The sequence below is a fragment of the Calidris pugnax genome, unplaced genomic scaffold (assembly GCF_001431845.1).
Source record: "Calidris pugnax isolate Ruff unplaced genomic scaffold, ASM143184v1 scaffold44, whole genome shotgun sequence".
NCBI lineage: Eukaryota > Metazoa > Chordata > Aves > Charadriiformes > Scolopacidae > Calidris > Calidris pugnax.
Window position 1 is genome coordinate 7,138,168 of NW_015094506.1, and position 10,186 is coordinate 7,148,353.

Here is a 10,186-nt window from a genome sequence, read left to right on the forward strand (position 1 = left end):
AGTATATATATCCAGGGGTCTGGGAGTCCCGGTGGATGGCAGGCTCTCTATGAGCCAGCAATGTGCCCTTGTTGCTAAGCGGGTCAAATAGGGAAGAGTGTGGCCAGCAAGTCGGGGGAGGTCATTCTCCCCCTCTGCTCTGCACTGGTGAGGCCACAACTGGAATACTGCGTCCAGTTCTGGGCTCCCCTGCTCAAGAGACAGGGAACTACTGGAGAGTCCAATTTAGAGCAACCAAGATGATTAAGGGATTGGAGCACCTCCCTTACGAGAAAAGGCTTAAAGAGCTGGGGCTCTTCAGCCTCGAGAAGAGAACCCTGAGGAGAGACCTTATCTATGTTTACAAGTACTAAATGGTAGGTTAAAGGATGATGAAGCTGGACTCTTTTCAGTGGTTCCCAGTGATAGGATGAGGGGCAACGGGCACAAGCTGGAACACAGGAAGCTCCACTCAAATATGAGGAAGAACTTCTTTACGGTGAGGGTGACAGACCCTGGAACAGGCTGCTCAGGGAGGTCACGGAGTCCCCTTCTCTGGAGATTTTCAAGACCCGCCTGGATGCAGTCCTGAGTGATGTGCTCTGGGCAATCCTGCTTTAGCAGGGGAGTTGGGCTAGATGATCTCTAGAGGTCCCTTCCAACTGACAATTCCATGAATATTGAATGAGTAAATTGTCAAGGCTAAAAATTGCTTTAAAGCAAAATTTGTATTGAGGGAATATATAAAGAACATGAATTAACATTACGATGCTATTAACAAATAAAAAAAAGTTAATGTTTGCATTTAATTTCATTAATTACTACGTTCTGAAACGTTAATGAAGCGCATTGACAGCTCTTTTATTGTGCATGTATTGGCTCTTAAAAGAGCCTTTGGGTTTAGCGGTAACAGGGCAGCGTCGGGAGCCTCAGGCGCGCTCGCCGCGGATGCGTCGGGCCAGCTGGATGTCCTTGGGCATGATGGTGACGCGCTTGGCGTGGATGGCGCAGAGGTTGGTGTCCTCGAAGAGCCCCACCAGGTAGGCCTCGCTGGCCTCCTGCAGCGCCATGACGGCCGAGCTCTGGAAGCGCAGGTCGGTCTTGAAGTCCTGCGCGATCTCGCGCACCAGGCGCTGGAAGGGCAGTTTGCGGATCAGCAGCTCCGTCGACTTCTGGTAGCGCCGGATCTCGCGCAGCGCCACCGTGCCGGGCCGGTAGCGGTGCGGCTTCTTCACGCCGCCCGTGGCCGGCGCGCTCTTGCGGGCCGCCTTGGTGGCCAGCTGCTTGCGGGGCGCCTTCCCGCCCGTCGACTTACGCGCCGTCTGCTTCGTGCGCGCCATCGCTACTTCTACCCCTGCGTCCCGCTAAAAGGGCAACGCAGCTCCTCTTACGGCTCTTATTTATAGCGAGGGACGCCCCGCCTTCCCGTCTCTGATTGGTCGAAAAAGTGAAGGATTTAATTGGTTAATTCCAACCACCCTGTGAGCGCGGCGGGAGCTGAAGCCGCCCCAGCCCTTCCCAAAGGATGCAGTCGCCTTTTTTCGTCTTTTTTTTTGTCTTTTTTTTTGTTTTTTTTTTTTTTTTTTTTTCCCCTCAGAGGAACCGGAAGACTTCTTAAAACTTTTGGTTTTCTCTGGCTTCTACTAATATTTCTTTTTTTTTTTTTTCTCCTGAGTTGTTTATGACTCTCGACTACGGTTGACGAGTCTATGTTTTAACCACGTTATGGGATAAACTACGTGACCGTGGTTGTTAAAAGAAGCACGTTAACAAACTTTTTGTTGTTGTTTCGAATTGAAAATAAAGCTTTCTATTGTTCCTGAAGTACTTCTCTGAAGTATCTAGAAGGACGAAAATTAAGTAAGAAGCTCTCTGCATGCTTACCACTTATTTAAAAAAAAAATTAAAAAATATTTTTAGTAAACGTAAAAAAAAAAATTTCTACCTAAAATCTTTTGCGGATAGTATGAGACTGGTCAACTCTACGAAGGCCGCAAGTAATAAAAGCGAATCGTTAAAAAGGTGGAAAGTTTCCGAAAAAAAAAAGGAACGCGAAAAGAGTGAATCTGTGATTTCATTATTAAAGATCAGAGTTCGGCACAGAGGGGGTTAACGCGGGATTTTCAAATTGGCCCAATGAGCTCGGCCGTTCCATCAGCCAATCAAAAGCAGAGCTCGGATATAAAAACGAGTCGCTGCCGCTGGCGTTTAACGCTTCTTACTTCTTTGTTCCTGAGGTTGCATTTTCGCGGCAGATCTGTGTAGCGATGGCGCGCACGAAGCAGACGGCGCGTAAGTCGACGGGCGGGAAGGCGCCCCGCAAGCAGCTGGCCACCAAGGCGGCCCGCAAGAGCGCGCCGGCCACGGGCGGCGTGAAGAAGCCGCACCGCTACCGGCCCGGCACGGTGGCGCTGCGCGAGATCCGGCGCTACCAGAAGTCGACGGAGCTGCTGATCCGCAAACTGCCCTTCCAGCGCCTGGTGCGCGAGATCGCGCAGGACTTCAAGACCGACCTGCGCTTCCAGAGCTCGGCCGTCATGGCGCTGCAGGAGGCCAGCGAGGCCTACCTGGTGGGGCTCTTCGAGGACACCAACCTCTGCGCCATCCACGCCAAGCGCGTCACCATCATGCCCAAGGACATCCAGCTGGCCCGACGCATCCGCGGCGAGCGCGCCTGAGGCTCCCGACGCTGCCCTGTTACCGCTAAACCCAAAGGCTCTTTTAAGAGCCACCACTTGGCCACTAAAGAGAGCTGTGTTTGCGTTTCGGGGCGGACGTGGGCGGCCGGTGCCGAGCGCTGCTGTCCGTGCTCCAGGGGGTGTGCCTGTGCTGGGATAACGGGGGGAGGCTGGGGCAGCCGGTGAGGTGGGACCCCCACCCCCGCCCCGTCTTCCCGCGGCCCGCGTGTGCAGGCAGTTCCGGGTCTCTGATGTTCCCCGTTTCAAGCTGCTGGCGCGGGGCGGGAGGAATGCGGTCGAGAGCGGGGAAGGGGCCGCCTTTCAGCGGGGGATGGAGGAGGGGAGTAAGGGAGGGCGTTTTTTGTCCGAGGGCTCGGCAGCCTCTTCTCGCTGCACCCCCCGAGGCTCGTTCCTCATTCCTGCGCGCGGGCTCTGTCCCGCCCCCGGTGGCCGAGGGGAGGGCGCCGCCATTTCATGAACCTCCCGTTGGCGCGCGCCGTTCCGAAGCTGGTTACCGGGGAGCGGCTCTCGCTATAGCGTTTACCCCGGCATCGCGGATTTCTTGCCCGCTCTTGCCTTCTGTTCCCACTGCGAAGCGGGACCGGGAAAGGGGGACGAAGAGGGGAAGGAGGAGAATGGAGAAAGGAGCAGGAGATGGGAGAGGGACGAAGACAAGCGTCTTTCATAACCCAAACGCGTTTCTCTCGAGCCCGGGGCAGGCCCACGAGTAGATCCCCCCTGGTATTTCGCCCAGACGGCGCAACCGAGACATTCTATCACTTTTAGAGGTTGCCTGTTGCTTCAGGAAGGGCCAGGGGAAAGAATCTCGGCAGCGGGGGTGCCCGCCCCCCTCCGCCGGCTTTATCGCCCCCAAGAAAACAACGCACACACCCGTACAGTAATCAAAGCTCTTTTCTGGAAAACGTGGGTGGCTCTGAAAAGAGCCTTTGTGTTCTAAAATCGTGCCCCATCCATCCCAGGAATCGAATTTAGCCGCCGAAACCGTAGAGGGTGCGTCCCTGTCGCTTGAGGGCGTAGACCACGTCCATGGCCGTCACCGTCTTCCTCTTGGCGTGCTCGGTGTAGGTGACGGCGTCGCGGATCACGTTCTCCAGGAAGACCTTGAGGACGCCGCGCGTCTCCTCGTAGATCAGCCCCGAGATGCGCTTGACGCCGCCGCGCCGAGCCAGGCGGCGGATGGCCGGCTTGGTGATGCCCTGGATGTTGTCGCGCAGCACCTTGCGGTGGCGCTTGGCGCCCCCCTTGCCCAGCCCCTTCCCGCCCTTGCCTCTGCCAGACATGCTCTCGCTCTACGTCGCTTCAGCGCCGTGTGGCGGGACGGCCGCCCGGCGCCGGCTATATAGCCGGCGGTCCGACCTGGTTGAGGACTGCGACGGGGCAGGGCAAGGGCGGGCTCTGCTCCGCGCCTTTCCCCCTGCGGGCAGCGACCGACAGGGGGTGGGGGGAGCGGCCCCGTCCCGGCCGCGGCCCCGACCCCGCTGCTGGCGGGGGGGGCTGGGCGCAGGAGGAGCGGCTCCCCGGGAGGGGGACTCACTCCCGCCCCTCCCGCGCGCCGCCGCCGCCGCCATTTCGCGGCGCTGGCACAAAGGGCCGGTCCCGGGGTGGGAGTGGGGGAGCCGGGCGGGTGCGGGGGTTTCGGTGCGGGGTTAATTCCAGCGTTCTGTGCGGAGCGCTGGGCAGAGCTGTTCATTTATAAATGTGCTGGTTTTTGGAGGCGGCCCGTTCTCGTGTTTTCAGGCGGGTGTCGGTTTCTTGCCCCAGGTCTCCCGACTGCCTGAGCGCGTGCCGCCTTTGTGCGTTTGTGGGACTGAGGTGCCTGTGTAAGGAACTGATTTGATTAATTTGTTAATGTACCCATGAAAAAAAAAAAATCTAGCTTGCTTCAGGTGGTTTTTAATGTTTGGCACGTGTTTCTCATTTTCGTGGTCTTACTCTTTTTGATACATAATATCTCCAAGTACTCCTTTTGCTGTTTTTTTTTTTTTTTCACTTCACATAGTGTTACTTTATTGGACACAAAATGTAACATTTATATAAATTGTAGTTCCACATCGGCTCACACAGGGAAGAAAACATCCGTTTACTGACTTGCTTCCCCTTAATCCTCTTTAGGATTCTCAAGTTTCCAGACGTCATTTTAGTTCAGGAAATGCATGCTGACTTTCTGTTTTCTCCCTTTATCCTTTGCTTTCATCCTGTGACTTTTTTGGAACATTTTTTTTATGCTGTAGAAATGTACCTATATATTTACTGTTTCTCTAATTGGTTCTAAGTCTTCAGCCGATAGTCACAGCCAGCGTTTTACAATGCCAGAAAACTTGCAGCTATCAATGGCAAACTATGCAGCATGTAATACAGTTATGTTTCATGTTTCGGTCTTGATGTTGAAAAGTACTGTAGTACTGTAGCATGTTGAAATATACTGTAGCTACCATAATCCTAAAGCCAGAGTTCTCACACTTGATTTTTAGAAGCATCCCGCACTTTACAGATTTTCCAAAATAATCAGAACCTCTAGACAGCTGTGCTTCATCCTCGATGTATTTGTATTAACTCCTAATTATATGTGCTATGATCTAGCTGTTCTGTAACTTCTCACAGGAGTTCCCCCTGGTTCTTTTCTCTGTTTGACCACAGTGGAATACACCAGACTAAAATTAAATAATGTCCAGAAACCAATCTAAATCTCTAACATTTATCCTACTACTCTTAAAAGTCTATCTTTGTGTCTCTGCTTCTTTGTTTTGGTTAATGTTTTCTGGCTTTTTTTCTTTCTTTCTTTTCTTTATTTTTTTTTCTTTTCAGGAGCTTTTGACATTGCCAAGGTGTATTCTGCAAGCCCAAGATAATGCACAGGTGTCTGACTTCCCTTCATCAGATAAGTGATGCTCTAGCATTTCCGGTTGAAGAGGCTGCAGAAGGTGGGATACTGCAGAAGGGCAAGATACTGCTCAAAATCTCCATTTTTTCCCTTGAAGCCCATTTAGGTGATAGGGCCAGACAGAAATGGATTGTCTTTCTGGCTTCAGATTTTAGAATAAGAAAGGACATTTTCCAGAAATATCTATGCAGAGTTCTCCCAGGAACTGTCATAGCAAAACACAAACAGCAGATTTACTTTTATGTCTTCCCATTGCTTCCTAGAAACTTCCAGCTGGAGCAGTTACCTGAACAGGAGAAAGCTCGCAGCCTGTAGCACAATGGGTTCACCCGGAGGAAATGCCCCAATCGGGGGAAAAAACAGAGTGCCACAGTTCATACTGTTTGGTAACGTGCAATAGGCTGGTGACTCCTTCAAAGTCTGATGTCCTTGAGTTGTTCTGGAGCTGTTCTTGAAGCCTTTTCTGTGTTCCCTCCCATCAGACTTGGGTTTCGTGACTCTAAAGGATTCTTTCTTTTGGATGCTCCAAAGCCTTGCTCAGACACTGTAAACTCCATTGTTATTGAAGTGGGGTGGATGATGAGTGACTGAATGTTAACAAGTTCATGTCTATTTCCTTTAGGGAACATGTGAGGCTTTTTTAGAGTATTGAGAGAGATATGAATGTCTAGATTTCTTTTGCATATACCTTGTCTAAACAGCCATTATACTCAACTCTTCTGTCATCATTCATAAGGTTTCCACAATCAGTTCTTTCCAAGAACTTGAGTTCCCTTTATAAACATCTTCTAACCCTCTCCCTACTTCCCTTCTCAATTATTTTGCCTTCAGCACTCCCCAGTTTTACCTCCTTGTGAAGTGGCAGCATATGAAACCACACTGCACCAGGAATGTCTGGCCTTCGGTTTATTATTCAGCTGTTGGTTTGGGGGTGTATTTTGTTTGGGTTTTTTTTTTTGTTTTGTTTTAACAGATTATTTAGCTGGAAGGCTAAAACCAAGCAGTAGTTGTTCAGTTCATAGTAGCCACCTTACCTCAATGGAGGCTCTAACCTGGGTTTCTTTCTAATCCACAGCTGATCTTTACAAAACTTGTTGGAATTGAGAATCTCTGAGACCTGAATCAACTGCCATTTCTGTTGGAACTGATCCGTAGGCTTCAAAGGATTAACATGGGGAAAAGAGAGATTTGCAGAAGCTGGGTTTGTTTCTCGGGGGGAGATTCTTTTTTTTAATGTCTCTACTTTCCAGATCCGTGCAATTTGCATTGCTGAGATTGCCCTGTGTTTTTCTGCTTTTTGTCTTTCAGAGCAGCATAACAAGAGCAATAGCCTCCATTTGCTATTGTGGAGACAAAAATGGAGATTCTACACCATGCTGTCACAGAAGAGCATGTCAAGTCATGGGCTTTCACAGGTGTTCAGGAGAGAACTCCAGTTACCAGAGAGAGGTGGTCTCAGTGAACTGTTTGTGCCAAAGTCATCAGGTTCACAGCGTGAGGAGTGAAGCGTTTAGAGATTGGCCACTCTGGCTCCCTTCTTGCTTTGCTGAAAAAGAGAGAACTATTTTTGTTCTCTTCAAAAGACAGATACAACTCCCTCCTGCCTCACCAGATTTTCTCCAAGCTGATCGAGCTGCTAAAGGCAGCTGTGGGGAGATGGATGAGCACCCACCACATCCCTGTTCCTGATAAGGGAGCTGGAGGAGCTTAACACGAGACTGGAGAGCTGCAGCGGCACAGAGACAGCGTGAAGCTGCTCTCCTCAACATGGGTGGCTGCTTTTGTCCCCCTAATTTTGGTGCTGAGCACAGCAAAAGCACTTGCAAACTTTACTCACTGGGAAGGAGAAAGGTCCCACTCTTTCCTCATCTGGCTCCCTTTCTTCAGACAGCACTATTTTGGACACAGGCTGGAAATCTTTGTGAATCCAGAGTTCTGCCCAGCAAGGTAAAAGGAAAAAAAGCAGAAGCAAATCCAGCCCAGTAGGTGATTAATCTTTTTATTGCTTGCCCAGAATCTGTCACTGTCCTTACAAATCTCCTTGAACAATTAGTGTTGTTGTGATTTTAGCAGTCTTGCTCAACTTCAGTGACATTTACCCACAACAGATAGGCCTCTTGTATGGGCCCAGGCCATCCATCATCTCCTCTGATGCCAACAAAGTCTAGACTTTAAATGGCCCTTAAGGGTTCCAAATGGAAATAGCACCATTATAGCACTGTCTATTGATACCAAGTTTTCCAGTCCTAGCATCATTCGACCAAAAATTAACTTGATCCCTTTAAAAGTGGATCATGGCACTCTCATTTACCAGTGAATGAATTTATAATTGTAATTTATAATGTGGCGAAAGAGAATTCTAATTTTAAAAAACTCCACGATTACTCATTTTCTAAACATACAGGTTAATACTCTATTAAAGAACACTTCTCCTATCATGTATTAAAAAAAAAAAACCAAAACAAACACCAAAAAAACCCCAAAAAACAAAGCCAACACCCTGAGTCAGAATTCTTATGCCATTAAACATGTTAGACTGTTTAAAAAATGGTATTTTCTTCTTGAAAAACTAAGTCAAATTAACAAGAAAACAGCCAGACCTTAAGACCATCTTTATTACCAGGAATATCTTGCTTTGACTTAAATTCATCCAATATTTATTACATCCCCAAAGCAGTCCACATTCTCTCCAGTTACACATTAAATCAGAACTTCCATCTCATTTAAAGTCCTGAAAAACAAGACACATTCTGTGAGCCAGAATTATCTCAAACACAATTCTAACAAAGCTCGGTATTCCAGAACATCTATATCTTTTTTCGGTTAGATTTTCTCCCTTTTTACCCTTTTTATAGGTAACGTGTTGCTGTTTCAGAGGCTATTACATGCTGTATTCATTTCCTTTTTGAAGGAAAAAAAAATAAGAGTAGCAAAACCCCTTGCAATTTTATCTTTTTTCCCTTTTTTTTTCCCGTAGAAATTGCCGATAACGACACTTTGTAGTTCCAGGTCCGCCCAAGGGGCGGGAGACACCGAGGCCCGGATGCTGCGGGTGCCCCCGGGTGCGGGGCGAGGCCGGGCAGGAGGGGCCGAGCTTCGCTACCGAACCGTGCGATTGAAAGGGCTCGTTGTGATTGGCTGGTGGCGTTCCAATTATTAACCAATGCCAGCGTGGGATTTGAAACGGACCAATTCCCAAGCCGTTCGCACGAGACCTGACGTCAGTGTCTCTCTTAGCCAATGGAAGCGCTGCTCGCGGAGGCCATAAATTTGCATAAGGCCCCTATAAATAGGGGAGTAATCGCACTAACGGGTACTCCGGTGCTGCTCCGCCACCCGAGAGTTGTTGCCATGCCCGAGCCGGCCAAGTCCGCCCCCGCGCCCAAGAAGGGCTCCAAGAAGGCCGTCACCAAGACGCAGAAGAAGGGCGACAAGAAGCGCAAGAAGAGCCGCAAGGAGAGCTACTCCATCTACGTGTACAAGGTGCTGAAGCAGGTGCACCCCGACACGGGCATCTCGTCCAAGGCCATGGGCATCATGAACTCCTTCGTCAACGACATCTTCGAGCGCATCGCCGGCGAGGCCTCGCGCCTGGCGCACTACAACAAGCGCTCCACCATCACCTCGCGGGAGATCCAGACGGCCGTGCGGCTCCTGCTGCCCGGCGAGCTGGCCAAGCACGCCGTCTCCGAGGGCACCAAGGCCGTCACCAAGTACACCAGCTCCAAGTAGAGCGGCTCCAGCTCCGGTTTCAACCCACCAACCCAAAGGCTCTTTTAAGAGCCACCAATTTTTTCACATAGAAGGGCTGAATTACTGTTTTTTCTTAAAAGGTACGTGCGTAGCTTTTTTTTATCGGTACATTGCACTCGAGTTGAATACTTGTGTCTTCAGCTGAAATGCAGTCACTGATGTTGAGGGCTCCCATTTAAAATACTTGTCTGTTTAGGTAGCTGAAATGCAGTCACTGATCTGGAGAGCTCCCATTTAACAGCCTGTACTCGGCATATAGTTATACCTAATTTAAAACTCATTTCTGAGTACGTGCTGTTAGCTCTGGACTTAAATATGGTTAAAAAAGAGCGGCAACCCGGTCCTTTCCGTTTCCCCAGCTCTGTGTTTTCAGAACTTGGAAGTCCCTACAGGGGTAAGTCAAGTCACCTTATATTTTTCTAATGGTTTTAATGTCTTTTACTTGATAACTCCGGAAGAAAATCCTGCCTGCGATTAAGAAGTTGCTTTCTGTGTCCTTATACCTGTAAAATAAATTTATTTCTTCTTATTTAGGCGACTAATAAACATTTTGTAAGCAGTTCTTGAGGCGAGCCTTCCAGTCGGGGCTCGTAGCTTGGTTTCTGATTTTTTTTTCCGTCCGTTCCAGCGCGGCGCTTTGCCCCCCCCCGCGACACTTGGTGCCTTTTCCTCAGTGAAGCAGCTCTTTCTAATCCATTGAAAATAAGGGAAAGATTTTTTTTTTTTCACCAAAAGATTTTCCAGCTTTAAAATACTAAGGACCGAGGCTGTACAAGGGTGGATTGATATAAAATAAAATAAAGACGTGCAGGGCGCCCGGGGAGGGGATGTGGGGGGAGTATTGGAGCTCTTCCTGTCCCGCCGCTCCAGATCG

At 49.5% G+C, this 10,186-nt stretch overlaps 5 protein-coding genes across 5 annotated transcripts in view; 2 read left to right on the forward strand and 3 right to left on the reverse strand.

The window, feature by feature from the left end:
- LOC106901054 overlaps positions 1 to 4,063 on the reverse strand; it is a 29,769-nt gene extending 25,706 nt beyond the window's left edge. The window contains exon 1 of the mRNA XM_014963388.1: positions 3,673 to 4,063. Within this exon, the coding sequence (XP_014818874.1) occupies positions 3,673 to 3,958 (286 nt within the window). The 5' untranslated portion in view covers positions 3,959 to 4,063. The remainder of the gene's footprint in view (positions 1 to 3,672) is intronic.
- Positions 1 to 10,186, reverse strand: part of LOC106901049 (histone H1.10-like) — a 135,129-nt gene that overhangs the window by 122,957 nt on the left and 1,986 nt on the right. The window lies entirely within an intron of this gene.
- On the reverse strand, positions 837 to 1,322 carry LOC106901077 (histone H3). Its single transcript, XM_014963412.1, has one exon. It carries the CDS (start codon positions 1,317 to 1,319, stop codon positions 909 to 911), a length of 411 nt encoding a protein of 136 aa, XP_014818898.1. The 5' UTR covers positions 1,320 to 1,322; the 3' UTR covers positions 837 to 908.
- On the forward strand, positions 2,247 to 2,685 carry LOC106901056 (histone H3). Its single transcript, XM_014963391.1, has one exon. The coding sequence runs from the start codon at positions 2,247 to 2,249 to the stop codon at positions 2,655 to 2,657; it is 411 nt and encodes a 136-aa protein (XP_014818877.1). The 3' UTR covers positions 2,658 to 2,685.
- On the forward strand, positions 8,883 to 9,830 carry LOC106901069 (histone H2B 1/2/3/4/6). The gene has a single exon (XM_014963405.1). The coding sequence runs from the start codon at positions 8,911 to 8,913 to the stop codon at positions 9,289 to 9,291; it is 381 nt and encodes a 126-aa protein (XP_014818891.1). The 5' UTR covers positions 8,883 to 8,910; the 3' UTR covers positions 9,292 to 9,830.

Bases quoted from the DNA above. Each gene is read 5' to 3' on its own strand.
- LOC106901069 (XM_014963405.1), top strand. From the start codon at position 8,911: ATGCCCGAGCCGGCCAAGTCCGCCCCCGCGCCCAAGAAGGGCTCCAAG.
- LOC106901056 (XM_014963391.1), top strand. From the start codon at position 2,247: ATGGCGCGCACGAAGCAGACGGCGCGTAAGTCGACGGGCGGGAAGGCG.
- LOC106901077 (XM_014963412.1), bottom strand. From the start codon at position 1,319: ATGGCGCGCACGAAGCAGACGGCGCGTAAGTCGACGGGCGGGAAGGCG.